Here is a 14,548-nt window from a genome sequence, read left to right on the forward strand (position 1 = left end):
CTGATATTATGGATTTTTTTCTTTGAAAAAAAATTGGAGCACAAACTTTTTCCCTAAAAGGTTTATAAAAAATATAACCAATACAAGACAATGGGTACAAAACAACTAGGATTAAAACAAACTAAACTTAGAAAGAAAAAAAGCACAACATGCACTATAAATAGAAAGGAGAAAACAATACGTGAACACAACAAAGGGTGCAACGATAGATTGACGAGTCATATGATGCTTTAGGAATTGTCATAATCGATATCAACGGATTAATTTTTTCATAGTTCATTTAATTATTGTCTTATTTTATTTTAGTAATTGAATTACAAATTTGCATCAAAATAGTTATTTATCTTTAATTTTATTTCACAGGTAGTCACTTGATTGATTTGGAAACCAAATAACTTTTGTGGTAGTCAAAAAAATCGTGTCAGCTTTCTTGTGACATATCAAATTATCCTATTTGGACTGTACATATTACCAAATTTAAAGATTTTTTCAGATACCATATCAACTATTTGGTTCCCAAATTAATCCGGTGACTGCCTTGGTGAAATAAAATTAAAAATGAGTGATCAATTTGATGTAAATTAAAGATTAGGTTACCAAAATAAAATAAGGCCATACTCATAAGAGATTTATGAAAAAAATTACCCTAGATATATCAACATTAGGGGTACTTTTTCGACATTTTAAAAATTATTTATTAAATATAATTATTTTAAATTTTAAATTTAATAATAAAAATAGTAGGATTATATTTAAAATAAAACATCTTAAAAGTAAGTGGAACCAGGCCGGTTCAAACTGAACCGAACCGAACCGAACCGAACCGGAAAGCGGTTAGATTCGATTTCGTAAGGTTACTTGGCTACCCGTCTCGCGCCTTCTCCGCGCTCCGTTTCAACTCCCTCTCGAGAAATAGGAAAGGAAAGCTCTCTCCTTTTTCCCCCAATTTCTCCCAGTTTCCCTGAATGCTCCTTCTCCGATTCATCTCAAATCCAACCATTGTGATCCCCAATTCTCAGGTTTTGATCTCATCCTGATGATGAATTCCAATGGGGCTTCATCATCCGCAAGCGACGGCGGCGGCCGAGATTCAAACCCTCCGAAGAGGAATTCCAAGAAACCCAAATGTACGTCCCTTGTCATGCTTGGCTTTTGGTTTTTGTGATTCCTTTTGGGATTTTTATTGATTCCCAGTTAGATGCGTTTTGAATCCCTGGAATTTTTAAGGTTATTTGTCTGGATTTTCCATTGAGCTTCTTATATATGTTTGCATTTTTGTTCTTGCAATGAATTTGGATTTATTTGCATACTCACGTATGAGATTGATCTTTCATTTTATCTGCTGTATTTATATAACTTTTGTAAGGTGCATTGTTGATTTTGGTTTTGTGGCTGTCAAAGTATTTGAAAAGAGAGGTTTCATTTGAAAGAAAGGATAATTTAAGATGAATAAATGATCAAAAGGTCACATTTTTTTTTTACTTTGTTTATTAACAGCTCTTTTTGGTTTAAATTTTGTCGATCATTATGAATAATGAACCCATGACAACTTAAAACTAAGCTGAACCTTGTAAAAATCTCAAGTGTCTGAAACAAGCTGCTCATTTTAGAAATCACCACCAAATAAAATGGATAACTTCAACATTCTTATCAATTCATACAAGGCCATAGTGTTCATGTGCTGCAGGTATAAAAATTCTATGCATGTCTGCCAAACAATTCATGGTGGTACTGTTCAATTGCTTGAAATCCAAATGATGCTGTTTTAAATTACACTGTGGTTGTGTTAAAGTCATTATTATCTCATAACTGTGGTTGTTTTTATTCTTTCTAGTTGTAAAATTCTTGATTTTAACTGGTAAAATTCAGGAAATTGTTTTTCTCAAATATGTTGTTGTCCTAGAGCAAAAGAAGTTTTTTATTCTTACTGCCACATCTTCTGCATTGCCCTTATTTTAATTTGTAATGTTTTCCTACATCATGTTTATTGATTTTAAGTGATGTCATTGTTATAAATTTCAGATTCTAGGTTTACACAACAAGAGCTACCTGCCTGCAAACCAATACTGACTCCTGGGATTGTAAGCTGGATTTTGAACCAGAAAGTCTTGTTTTTTGTTTTTAATTTGCTTTGTGGTGTTGTAAATAATTGCTCTGTTTCCAGGTTATTTTAACATTTGCTGTCATTGGCGTTATTTTTTTCATTCCAATTGGGCTTGCTTCATTGTCTGCATCAGAACGTGTAACTTCCTTGTTTTTGTGTGTGTGTGTTTTTTTGGATCAGTGCACATTGTTCATAGTGTATTTATGTTCCTCTCCAATTGACTCTTCTTTTTTGACATTTAGGTTGTTGAAATTGTAGATCGATATGACTTAGATTGCATTCCAAAGGAGTTACGCAATGATAAGCTTGGATTTATACAGAGTGGTCAAACTAACAAAACATGTACCAGAAGTGTTGTAGTGAGTACTTTGCTAAGCAATTTAATTATCTGCAAAACTTTACATTCCTTTTATCATTCGTTGCAGAAAATTTGTTAAGAATTCCTTATAAATTGAATAATTACAAACTGTTTCAGGTTCCTAGGTATATGAAAAGTCCTGTCTTTATCTATTATGAGCTCGATAATTTCTACCAGAACCATCGCAGGTATGCTAAATAAAGTATGCAGTATTAGTTATATTTTTATCTTCTTTCCATGATAATTTTGATTGGTTAAATGTGTTGATTACGCAATTAATGGTTTTCACCATAACCTTTATATACTTAAGATTACTAGCTTAACTTTCAATGGTCGTTTGGTTGGCAGTAATGTGAAACGGAAATATGACAGTAATTTGAATATATTACTATAACAGTGGTATTGTTAACAGTAATGTAAGATTACCAATAGTAAAATCTTATCAAATAAATTGATGATGACATTATCGTCAAAATATATGTTCATCTAAATTACCAGGTTAGGTTGGTGGTATTTTAACGTGGTTTTTTTTTTTTTTCAAATTTGCCCTCACCTTTTTAATTTAATTCTTTTCTCACTATTACTTCAAAATATAAAAAAATAAAAAGATATTTAAGAATATTTTAAAATTTTAATGTGAAAATTAGTTTATTTTGCCTTTAAATTTGCTTAAAATTTTAGATACAAAGGTATTTTAAAAAAATATATTAAAATTAATTTTTAGTATTATAATTTAATTATTTTTATTTGAAACTTTTTTTTATTTTAAATTTAATTTTTTTTAAAATTTTAGTTACAAAGATATTTTAAGAAATTTAGAGCATTACTAAATTGATTACTATAGTCAACCAAATAAAATGAAAAATTATCAGTAGTATCAATTTTTAATAAAACATAATTACATAAATTATTATAATATTTTTGGGTATATAGTTTTTTTTAATTTTATTACTATAAAAATTTTATTACTATGATAATATATTATTACTGTAAATCAAATGCTATTTACCGGAAGCCCAACTCACAAGAAACCCGACTGAGGATGAAGAAAGAGATAACATAACAGTCAATGATGCTGGCTTAATTACTGATATACGGTTCCTTTTAGCACATTATATGTCAGGCATTTACCAAAAGAATTAACAAGGCCTTATCTAAACGTCAAGATCTGTACCAAATGGTAACATGTGATGAGACTGACTTTTTTTCTGTTCCTGACAGAGTGCTGTTAAGACCTTGCTATTTTGTTAGTTCAGTGTTCTCTTTAGCTTTTGCAAACTTACTGATTTGTGTTTCCATACAAAAAAACATAAAATGCTCAAAATGCATGCTCCGTTGTAGTTGAAAATGCTTAGTATTTTAGATTTTGTTTGGATTGGTTTTTTAAAAAAATATTTTTTATTTTTTGTTTAATGAAAGTATTTCTAAAAAAATGTTTTTTTAAATAAATTAAATAATTTTTGTATTTTATGTTTGGATTAATTTTTTCTATAAAAGTAGAAGGTGTAATAATAAGTTAAAAAATAATTTTTTAAGAAACGGGTCATGATTAGTTTTAGCTAAAAGTTATTTTTCATCTTCTATTTTTACAGAAAAACTAATACAAATAATTTTTTTTGAACTTAGAAGTGTTTAACTTGCATTTCTGGGTTTTCTAAAAACTAATCCAAACAAACCCTAAATATCAAGGAAAAAAAGAATTTTTAAGAGAAGTTTACCTCATTATGATTTGCTTCCTTCTTTCAAGTAGAATTTGAACATTTTCTAGGTTTCATGTGCGTGGTGTTCAGAAGCCAATATCTAGTCAAATTATGGATTTCACCTTCAATATCCATCATTAACAAAGTACTCAATATTGCTGCTGTATTGCATCTAATCCTGCTGTTTAGTAGTTGTCCTTTGATATTGAGCTAATCCTTTTCTTTTTCTTTTTCTTTTTCTTTTTCTTTTTCTTTTTTCTTGTGTGTGTAATATATAAATATCTTGCCAGCAAACCTTTGACTTTTTGGCTTCTATGATTAATTCCTTGATCGCTTTTCTCCATTGATGGTGCTATTTTGGAATAAATCTTCAAGACTAGATCTCTTTCTTCTTGGTGATTCAAATTAGTACATATTAATTAATCTTTATGGACACAGGGCAATAGTAACAAGTATTTTTTTCAGGTATGTGAAAAGCCGAAGTGATAAACAACTGAGAAGTAAGAAATACGAACAGGATACAAGTACCTGCGCACCTGAAAGCACCTCTGCTGATGGGTCTCCAATTGTTCCTTGTGGCCTTATTGCGTGGAGTTTGTTCAACGATACATATAGTTTTTCACTGAACAACGAGCCATTGGTGGTGAACAAAAAGAACATAGCTTGGGGTAGTGATAAGTACCGTAAGTTTGGCAGTGATGTTTATCCAAAAAATTTCCAGAGTGGACAGTTGATTGGAGGTGCCAAGCTTAATGCTAGCATACCTGTCAGTAATCCCACTCTAATCTATCTTCCTTTCCTTTTGGCTTCAATCAACCTTTTCTTGTTTTTTTTTAAAAAAAATGATTTGGAGCCATGACAACTTGTGCAGTTGAGTGAACAAGAGGATCTTATTGTCTGGATGCGAACAGCGGCTTTGTCAACCTTCAGAAAGCTCTATGGAAGGATTGAAGAAGATCTACAACAAAATCAGAGAATAACTGTGGTGATTGAGAATAACTATAACACATACAGTTTTGGAGGGAAGAAAAAGCTTGTTCTTTCAACTACATCTTGGATAGGTGGAAAGAATGATTTTCTTGGTGTAGCTTATCTCACTGTTGGTGGTTTATGTTTGTTCTTGGCTTTGGTCTTCATACTTCTATATTTGTTTAAACCAAGGTAAGGTTCTCAGTTAGCAGCACCACTTTACTGCTCCTATTTCCTTGCTTCCACATTTAATTGTCATATTTGTTTCACTACACATGAAGCTTTGAAATAGTTTTACTTTGAGTTTTTAATACAGTTGAACTTTTATATTTTAATCACCACAACTTTGAATGTTAGTATATGATGAATAAAATACCTGTTTCTGAATGATTGTGTATATATGTGGTTAATTTTTGCAGGACTCTTGGTGATCCATCCTACTTGTCATGGAACAGAAATGCACCTGGATACTCAAATTAAGAGGCTGGTGCTTATGTTTTACTATCCAAGAAAGTAAATTTTATCCCCCTTGAAAGGAAATCATTTTTTATTAAAATACAGAGTTTGAATCAAGATGCTTACTCCTTTCTGCGTTTTTATAATTTAGATGTTCTTCATGTACATAAATGAAACTTATACCCCTTTTTTTGTAATGTTACTGTTCAAGTACTTTTTCTATATTTCTGATAAATCTTAGCCAAATAGATCTAATTTTTTATCAATTGAAAATTTTAACACCAAGATAGCATGGATCATGGAGAAGAGAATGAATTTAGATGAATAATTCCTGTCTTTAGAAATTGCTCTATAAACAATATACAGTGTTAATAATAGATTGGGTGTCATCACTTTCTTCTCTAACCGAATCAATGGTACATTAGCCACTGGCATGCTGTTTTCCTATTACTAAATGGTCATCTATCTCCGTCTAATACTTTTAGTGTGCTTGATTTATGATGGGAAATCAGGCAAATGAAATAAAGCAAATGCATGATTTTCATCAGAACAATTTAGCTACATGTTTTGAATCAAAAGATCAACACAATCACACATCATGACCCAAAGAATTCAATGACATTGTTTGAATCTGAGATCGAACATCATGTATAAATACTTAGGTTAGTTTGAAGGTAGTGTAGCATCAAAAGTTAGACAATAAGCTTGTTCATCCTTCTTCACTGGCAAGGTATAATGGTGGGTTCCATTGGTGTGGAGGTGTTTCTTTGGCACATATCAGGACTTACTGTTATCACCCCTTCGCCCTGAAAGCTCGGACAATAGTTCCACATAGTTAAGGATGAATTGTCTTGCAATTAATGGATTGAGAGGACTAACATACCTTGGCAAGGTTTCTGAAGTAAGTGGTGTTGTAGTTCCCTGTTGGGAAGAAAGCTTCAATTAGATCAGCTAAGACGAGCTGAGGTTGGGAAACGGCTCCGTCAAACCAGTCTATTGATTAATAAATTTAAAGTATAGGTCAAACATTTATGAGGGTTAAAAGTCAAGGCAGCATAAGAATTATAGAGATAGTATCACCTAGTGAGGAAAAATTCCCTGCTCTTTTATCATATCTCCATAGACTCTGATTTGTAACAAAGCCGAAACAATAGCTACCTTCCACACCGATGTTTTCAAGGAATGTGGATATAGTGTACTCAGTTGGATCTTCTGAGTACGTTTGATCAATTGCTACATCTACTGTCTGATCATAGGAATGACAGTTTTAAGCATTTTAATTTGAGCATAAGATCAGGCTCTAATTTATGGTATTTGACAACTCACGCAAAGTATGGCGCGGAAGTTGTCTATTTCATCGGGTATAGAAATATTGTAGCTATTGTTGCTGATGGAGTCATCCAAGTTCTCTCCTCCAGCATCCACCACGTACTGTTTTCAGGCAGATTAATACATAATTAGACCCATTTCTTTATGTTTCCCTGTATATTGCTCATCCAATCTCATATTGAAGTTAGTTTTATCGAATCCCAAACCTGCAACTTGTATGTTTCCTTGGCAAATGACCAAATTCCCTGTGAAACCAGATGCTGATCATGTTAAAATTACTGGTTTTGTTCTTCTTATGAGTTGCGGCAGTGAAGATGCAAACCTGGTTGTAATCAATCCAAGCAACTACTGGCTTGAACCGAGTTGTGAGATTTGCTGCAACTTTGCTCAAGCACAAGTAGTTTCCTTTAATCTGCAATCATGTTACTATGATAAGAAATTAAGAAGAACTTCTTAATTCATGAGTTTAACTTAGACTTAAAAGGTCAATTTAAGGGAATAAAAGGCTCAGCTAGTACAACCAAGAAACTCAACTGCATCATATACTGTATTAGCTCTGGATTCTGAGTTTGTGAAAGAACCTAAGTATTTGATCCACTCGGCTCTCTGAAAAACCAAGAAGTTAATGAATATATATTTTTACTATTAAGATCATGTGTCTATGTATAGTCATGAGGTTACCCTTAGAGGAGTTGTCTCTTCAAATGGCATGAAAGCCGCAAAATTGCAAGCCCGCTCTTCATCTACATTGCCGATGAAGTGCGCTGTCAATTGTGTAAATTGTTGTGTATCTGTAGTATTTAGCAGTAGTATGCCTCCATTTGCATAAGACATCAACACACATTCTGAAGTCACTATATCCGATGTAATGCCTTTTAGATAACCTACCAAACCAAGCATCTGAAATACCATTGATTTTGAGTCAGTAGAGTAAAAAACAGTAATTAAACAACTATTTGAAGGCACATAAGTTATACAGTATCTATCATGCAGATTTTTACTGAATTTTTTGGTTCAATCCTGCATAGAGTGTTCTACAATGGAGTTCTGAATCCCAATATGACATTTGACACTATTATCTAGCACTAGTGTGCACTGCCTATTTCTCTTCATTCATCTCTTAAATACATCACTAAATATCAACAAATGAGATTAACACTTGCAGGCTTGCAGCATATATTATGATGTAATTGGTTCTCTATTATTTGAATTACAGCAAACTCATTACTATGAAAAATAGAGAAGTGCATAATGCTTGATGAAAAGGGTAGAAAGAAGAGAAAGTTAGCAGATTTAGTCACCAACTGTGAAGAGAAATACAAATTCTTAGGCAGAAGCAATCCTCACCTCAAAGAATGACACTGTAAAAAATTCCAAAAGTAACATTTGTAAGTTAAAAAGCATCCCAAATTTGTAAGCATTTTCTTATATGGATTATGCAGACAATAGAATGTCATTTGAACTAGCATGAAACAAAAGCACAAATAGAAATCTCATGACTCCAAATCAATAATACCTGGCACAGTAGTAGTATCAACAGAGTAGTTAGAGAGAGGAATGACAAAGGATTTGATTCTTCCTGTGCAGTACTTAGTCTTCAAAGCCATCCTTGAAGTATTCTTTTTAATCCCATGACAAACAAAACACAAAATCATCACCAAAAACAAACACAATATACTAACAAAAACATGCAACACTCCACTTAAAAGAACACCTGCATAAGAAGGTAGCTCTTCCCATCAATGCTATTCTTGATAACCTTGAAGCTCTGTCCATAATACATCTGAAAATACACAGCATCCTCAACCTTGGAGATAGGTCCACTAGGAACCACCTTAGCTGCTCCATTAACATTAATAACAAACTGAAAAAAGAAAAAGAACAAGAACAAGAACAAAGAGGATGCAGCTGCCATGGCTGAGAGTATATGAAAAAACTCTGAACTCAGAGCTACAGTGAAGAAGTTGGTGAAATGAGTTGGTGTTCATGTCAGTACCCGTGACTGATTTTGTATGTGTGTTGAGTGGCAAGCACTGACTGCACTGTGTCTTGGACTTCTTGTTTTTACTGTAGATAGTGTGTCAAGTGGGAAGGAGTCATGTGAGTGGCCATGGCTGCATTAGGGAAGGAGATAGTTTTATGTGTCCTTTGCTTTTGGCTTTTGTGTGGAGGATATAATGGTGCTGGCTGGAGTTTTCTATTTTGGAACATACATGCATTTGTGCTTGCTTTCTTTAATGCTTGGAATGGCAACATTTCTTTTTTACTCAAAAAAATATGTGAAGGTTTATAAAATATATATATATATATATATGTGAAGGTTGAAATGCTCTAATTAACCAATTCGGTGGTTGTGGTTCTATTTGTTTATATATATATATATAAATTTGTTTGTGTTTGGTAGTGATTGGGTATGTAAGTAGGTAGGTGGCTAATCCAGAATTGGGAGTTCACACCATTTTGTTTGGGGCTAGGAATAATGTTGATTTGAAATTTTGAATTTAATTTTGAAATATAAAAATTAAGAGAAAATAAAATAGGCATGTGTGTGTTTTGACTTGATTAATATGAATTAATTTTATTTTATTGTGATTAAAATTATATAGTTTTAATTAATTGTTGAAGATTGTTATTAATGAATTATTTTAAAAGTACTAAATAGCGATTATATATATTTAATTATCTGAGTTTTGTTACAAGATTTCTTGTTATGCCGTTGGAGCTCGTCCCAACCCACCAAATAATAAGTTTAAACCAACCTAAAATATTAATTTATTTGTTGAATTTAAAAATTAATCACAAGTTAATTCTAATTTTATAAATTGAGTTTTATTGGAATGTATAAAATCATACATTAAGGTTCTAGATGATGAAAATAAAAAACAAAAAAAAAATTAGTACAAATAGAAAATTAAGCGTATCTTGACTTCAAATATATTTGTCTCTTAATTTTTCTCAATCGAAATTTTAAGTTAAGTATAAATTCTATCTATTTATTTATTTTTATTATAATTATTTTGACAAATCATCCCAACACACGCATTTACTTAACTGCTAAGCAATTACTACAATTACAAATCTAAATTTTTAACCACTTTATGTAACATGAGAGTTGGTATTTTATTTTACTCTCTAAACAGATCCAGTTTTTATATACTTAAAGCTATGAGTTTATATTTAAAGTAAACATTCTCTTCTCTTAACCTGACAATTCTTTGTTGTAATTAAGTAGCTAATAGCGAGATTAAGCGCAACTAAATGCACAGCTAAAACGATAAAAACAACTTTAAATATTAAAACAAGTAGTAGAATTTATTATGAACATTAATAGTATAGATCAGGTAATTAATAGAAATAACATTTTGATTTTGAAGGCAGGAAATAAATCATTGTTAATCCATATATCTTATCAATATGGAAAGACTATTTCCTGTTTAAAAATATTGGAAATGCCTCCCCAAGTTGGCATTAGCTAATAAATTAATCAAATTATTCTTCATTACCAAGTCTAAGTTAATTAATCCCCACAATTAGAACAATATAAATATTCACATCTTTCCTCTTTGATGATGAACTCCCCATGATAACTTTGTGATATCAATGCTCAAGAAAGCTGCAACCATTCCAAGCATGGCATTCACTTTTCCATTGCTCATTGATGATGAATCTCTGCATGGCCTCATGAGCTTGTCTTTCATGAATGCCTTGAATTTACTGAAAACTGATACTGATCTTCCTCTGCTTTTCACAATTGATGATCCAATATTAATCTCAATGACACTGTCTTTACCTGCATTTGGATTAATCAGATGGAAACTAATGTGCTTGGAAGGCTCCACATGATGAAAGTATGTTCTTGCATGGGCTACCACTTGAAACAAACAATCCATGGCTCACTTTTATGTCTTCATAAACATCGAAATTCGGCGTTTCTGCATTGCAGTAATTATCATCTTGTTCTGCTTGAGAGAATATAGGCTTGTATTCAATCTCACCTTCATCATCATTGTAGTTGTTCTGATGAGTTGTTTCTCCTGCAATCTAACTCCAAGTAAACATGATGTTGAAACATGGAAATATAGAATCAAAGAAGATAACATGCATGTCATGCTTTTAATACATACCTTTGTTTTGATCTTCTTCTAAATGATGATAACTTTGAATGCTTGTAACTCCTCTAAGGTTCTCAACTTCCTTCTTGTCTTCCTTGAACTCCTCTTCCAACTCACTGATCTCTATCAACTTAGTGTATTCTCCTTGCCTTGATGAACCAACATCATCAACAAGAGAAGTGAATTCATTGAAGCTTGTATTATTATATCCAGGCCACATTTCTTGATAATTTGAGCTATTATTAATCAGTTCCTGAGAAGCTGAAGCTACTGATAAAAACTCTTGCAGGATATCAACTTCATTATTATTGCTTTGTTTAAACAATCCACAATGTAGAGCTTTCGACTCTGCGAGATCAACTTGTGGGAAATCCTCCACTTCCAATGGTGGCAAAGATAGTCTGTGTTGAAGCCTTGCACACTCTAATGCAACATCAACCTGCATGAAGAAAAATTCTTTATGACATAATTATATCAAACCATATATTTTATACTTATATATATATGTACATTCATACCTTGGATGGAAGAAAAGAGAAGCTTGAAGAGTTGTAAAATGGTGGTGAAGTGGTGGTGTTGAGTGCATCTTCAGAAAGATATTGCATCCATTTTGTTTCAGATGGAGGATTTAAATCAAAAAAGGAGGATTGAAAGAGGTCTGATGATGATGTTTCTTGTTGGAAAGTATATCCACAGCTCTCCAATTCATCTACTCTTCCATCAGAGGAGTGATCAACAGTAGTGGGTGAGTGATCACTTGCCATCCATTGCGAGTACTGTTGTTGTTCTCCATTATAAGGAGCACCATAGTGCTCTATGATCTTCGGACCCGGTGCACTCTTCTTGAATATTCGGCAGAGTGCATATGCATCCTAATAATTCAGACAAAAATATTACTATTATGAATTGGAAATTATATAATGCATGCATAGATAAGAAGTTAAGGAATAATTAATTATTTACTTGTAGACCGGAGGAAGTTTCGCATTCCTTTTCGTCGAGACGGTATTCATGCATTACCCAATCAGTGCGAGAACCATGAGGTGCTCGGCCTCGGTAATACACTAAGGTCTTCTTCATTCCGACTGCCCGCCTTTGCGAGCAAACTTTTCGGTCCTTCCCTGTTGCCTTCCAGTAACCAGCTTGAGTTGCACGGTTAGTCCTCGAACCGTTTGGATATTTTCGGTCTCTAGGACTGAAGAAATACCATTCCAAGTCCTTGCTTGGTAGGAAGGATTTCTCTATAAAATAGCAAAGAATGTTAATTAGTTATTAGCATGCAGTACTGAAGAAGTGGTAGTCATAAAAAATTGCAATTCTAAGGATTTCACTGTTAAATAGCTAGCAAAGAATGTAATTAGTTAGCATGAAGTGGTGAAAAAGTAGTAGTTGTTGTCAAGAATGCAATTAATTAATACTACTGCTTTGGAAAACAATTAAGAAAAGGATAATTACAGGAGCCCATATATACCCCTCAAAACCCTAGATATTGCCCCACAAGATGAAAAAGCAGCACATTCTGTGGAGCTCTTGTGATCTCTTTCTTGACTTGGTTCTCTCTTCTTTAGAAAATTGGGTTCTTTCACTCTCATGCAAAAAATTTTTGTTGTAAAGAAATCAAAAGCCAACATAGTTTACAGGCAAAAAAAGTGAAAGAAGAAGGCACTTGAATCCAGTAAAGTTCTTTGGAAGGATTTCTAAGAATCTTATCATATTAAAAGAACACAAACCCTAAAACAAACCTTTAACTTTTTTTTTTCTTTTTTTCTTTTTTTCTTTTTTTTATTTAAGTTCATAGTTTCCCATTGCTAGCTTCAAAGGACCTCATGAAAGAGTGATGTTTTCCAACATGATTGGATGACTTACATGTTCATCAACACTTTCATGTACTTCCTCTATAATAAAAGTTTCTTTTTTATATCTTCAGTTTCAAGGATAAGAACAACAACAACAACAACAACACAATAATAAGAAGAGGAAGATGATGATGATGATGATGATGATGATGATTCAATATATTATTAATTATTACTATTGATATGGGGAAGAGTAAAACAAGTTTGAGTAGGCATCACTTCAATCAAAACTGAGGAATCTTAAGCAATGGATGAAGTGCAACACAAGGTATAATCTTGAAATCAAAACTAAAACTCAAACAATTAAAACAAGCTTAAATAAAAATTAAAAACTTCTTTAAATACCTGGTAAATCCCAAGGCTCACATTTGTAAAGATCAACCTCAGGGATGATCTCCAACTCAATCTTCCTTCCATTTATCTTCCTTTTCAGGTAATAAGCTACAAGTTCCTCATCGGTGGGATGAAATCGAAAACCCGGAGGCAAACTCACTGGTGCCATCTCCTATCTATTTATCTATATATATAGAAAGAGAGGAAAAACACTAAATTGGAATTGAAAAAGGCCTTTCTTTTCCAATTGAAAAACAAGGAATTCAGGCCTCAGTGATCACCAGAGCTATATATACATACACTCAGACACACAACCCTGTAACACCATATTCAATCAATAAGAAAACAAGTTTAATAAAAAATAAGAATAAATATATTAGAGAGAAAGAAAGAGAGGAACCTTGAGAAAGAGATGAAGGGATGAAGAGATGAAGAGAAGAAGAGAAGGATAAAGGAAGGGGGAGGTTGGCAAACAATAAGACCCTCAAGCTTTATAGTGAGGGATTGATGTGTTTCTCCATGGAGATTCTCATAGACGTTCTTCAGAAGCTCTCTTTATCTTTATTATTATTAATATTATTAATATTATTTTATTAATATTTTTTTTTATCTTTATTGTTTTTTTAATGTGTCTTTATTTTATTTTTGTCTTTATACCACCGGCTTGGAAATATCCGAAACTTCAGTTCTTGTCTTTTTGTCCAAATGGGGGTACGTGACGTGTCGTGATTTTATTGGGTGAGGACAGTGAAGAGAGTGGGCCCATGGGCCGATGTCTAGTCAGCCCGGACGCGAAAGCCCGCCAAAGGTTGTGTGTGCGGAATTTTGGCGGCTTTGACGGGCTGGGGATGACGTCATGTTCACACTATACGACAAAAAAGTAACAAGACAATCGCCGATCTTTTCAATTCATCGCCGTCTACAGCGCCTGTTAACTACCGACTACGGTTACTTGCTTTGCTGTTACTTAACGGATTCAACGGTTAACTAACTGTCAGCTTAGAAATATAAAATTTAAAAAAATATGAAGAAATAAATAAATGTATCAATAATTGAATTGCATGTCTTGTGTTCTCCTTTGTCATGATTTTAAAAAAATAATTTGAAATAAATTAAAGTGATAGTATTAACCTTTAAAATTTATATACTCAAATTAATAGTTACAACTTACAAGTATATATTAATAAATAAGCTACAAATTTTCATTAATGTTAAAAAAGAGTTGAATCCTTGACCTTACATTTGTAAAATAAATGAATTGCCACTCTTGTATTATAAAGGTGGTTGTATATCAAACTAATAAAGCGAAATCAAAATAAATGTCTAATGTT

General features: G+C 32.5%; 3 protein-coding genes across 6 annotated transcripts; 1 reads left to right on the forward strand and 2 right to left on the reverse strand.

The window, feature by feature from the left end:
* The first annotated feature begins 912 nt into the window (after positions 1-912).
* On the forward strand, positions 913-5,791 carry LOC120257312 (ALA-interacting subunit 3-like). Of its 2 annotated transcripts, none has more exons than XM_039264802.1 (8): positions 913-1,127; positions 2,023-2,081; positions 2,165-2,242; positions 2,347-2,463; positions 2,580-2,650; positions 4,628-4,928; positions 5,034-5,323; positions 5,551-5,791. In XM_039264802.1, exons 1-8 carry the CDS (start codon positions 1,037-1,039, stop codon positions 5,609-5,611), a joined length of 1,068 nt encoding a protein of 355 aa, XP_039120736.1. In that variant the 5' UTR covers positions 913-1,036; the 3' UTR covers positions 5,612-5,791. The 2 variants fall into 2 exon arrangements, with proteins under 2 accessions (XP_039120736.1, XP_039120737.1); XM_039264803.1 differs by having other exon boundaries at positions 2,165-2,240; positions 2,363-2,463.
* Positions 5,792-6,186: 395 nt separating this feature from the next.
* LOC120257314 lies at positions 6,187-8,902 on the reverse strand. The gene is made up of 11 exons (XM_039264808.1): positions 8,631-8,902; positions 8,433-8,535; positions 8,264-8,277; positions 7,598-7,816; positions 7,451-7,522; positions 7,239-7,328; positions 7,123-7,161; positions 6,914-7,018; positions 6,668-6,833; positions 6,471-6,580; positions 6,187-6,393 (listed from the first exon to the last, which is right to left on the reverse strand). Exons 1-11 carry the CDS (start codon positions 8,829-8,831, stop codon positions 6,307-6,309), a joined length of 1,206 nt encoding a protein of 401 aa, XP_039120742.1. The 5' UTR covers positions 8,832-8,902; the 3' UTR covers positions 6,187-6,306.
* Positions 8,903-10,375: 1,473 nt separating this feature from the next.
* On the reverse strand, positions 10,376-13,667 carry LOC120257313 (NAC domain-containing protein 86-like). 3 transcript variants are annotated; one of them, XM_039264804.1, is made up of 6 exons: positions 13,618-13,667; positions 13,230-13,533; positions 11,992-12,269; positions 11,547-11,900; positions 11,041-11,467; positions 10,376-10,950 (listed from the first exon to the last, which is right to left on the reverse strand). In XM_039264804.1, exons 2-6 carry the CDS (start codon positions 13,384-13,386, stop codon positions 10,733-10,735), a joined length of 1,434 nt encoding a protein of 477 aa, XP_039120738.1. In that variant the 5' UTR covers positions 13,387-13,533; positions 13,618-13,667; the 3' UTR covers positions 10,376-10,732. The 3 variants fall into 3 exon arrangements, with proteins under 3 accessions (XP_039120738.1, XP_039120739.1, XP_039120741.1); XM_039264807.1 differs by having other exon boundaries at positions 10,786-10,957; XM_039264805.1 differs by lacking the exon at positions 13,618-13,667 and having other exon boundaries at positions 13,230-13,558.
* Between the last annotated feature and the right edge of the window lie 881 nt (positions 13,668-14,548).

Source organism: Dioscorea cayenensis, unplaced genomic scaffold, assembly GCF_009730915.1.
Source record: "Dioscorea cayenensis subsp. rotundata cultivar TDr96_F1 unplaced genomic scaffold, TDr96_F1_v2_PseudoChromosome.rev07_lg8_w22 25.fasta BLBR01002012.1, whole genome shotgun sequence".
Classification (NCBI taxonomy): Eukaryota; Viridiplantae; Streptophyta; class Magnoliopsida; order Dioscoreales; family Dioscoreaceae; genus Dioscorea; species Dioscorea cayenensis.

What these genes read in the sequence shown, in the direction of transcription:
- LOC120257313 (XM_039264804.1), bottom strand. Translation starts at nt 13,386, where the DNA reads ATGGCACCAGTGAGTTTGCCTCCGGGTTTTCGATTTCATCCCACCGAT. An exon ending in AAACTTCCTCCGGTCTACAA is followed by an intron (nt 11,901 to 11,991) that starts GTAAATAATTAA and finishes CTGAATTATTAG; the next exon opens with GATGCATATGCACTCTGCCG. An exon ending in AGAAGAAGATCAAAACAAAG is followed by an intron (nt 10,951 to 11,040) that starts GTATGTATTAAA and finishes GTTAGATTGCAG; the next exon opens with GAGAAACAACTCATCAGAAC.
- LOC120257314 (XM_039264808.1), bottom strand. Translation starts at nt 8,831, where the DNA reads ATGGCAGCTGCATCCTCTTTGTTCTTGTTCTTGTTCTTTTTCTTTTTT. An exon ending in ACTTCCGCGCCATACTTTGC is followed by an intron (nt 6,834 to 6,913) that starts GTGAGTTGTCAA and finishes TCCTATGATCAG; the next exon opens with ACAGTAGATGTAGCAATTGA. An exon ending in ACTTCAGAAACCTTGCCAAG is followed by an intron (nt 6,394 to 6,470) that starts GTATGTTAGTCC and finishes CCGAGCTTTCAG; the next exon opens with GGCGAAGGGGTGATAACAGT.
- LOC120257312 (XM_039264802.1), top strand. Translation starts at nt 1,037, where the DNA reads ATGATGAATTCCAATGGGGCTTCATCATCCGCAAGCGACGGCGGCGGC. An exon ending in TTCTACCAGAACCATCGCAG is followed by an intron (nt 2,651 to 4,627) that starts GTATGCTAAATA and finishes TATTTTTTTCAG; the next exon opens with GTATGTGAAAAGCCGAAGTG. An exon ending in AGCTTAATGCTAGCATACCT is followed by an intron (nt 4,929 to 5,033) that starts GTCAGTAATCCC and finishes CAACTTGTGCAG; the next exon opens with TTGAGTGAACAAGAGGATCT.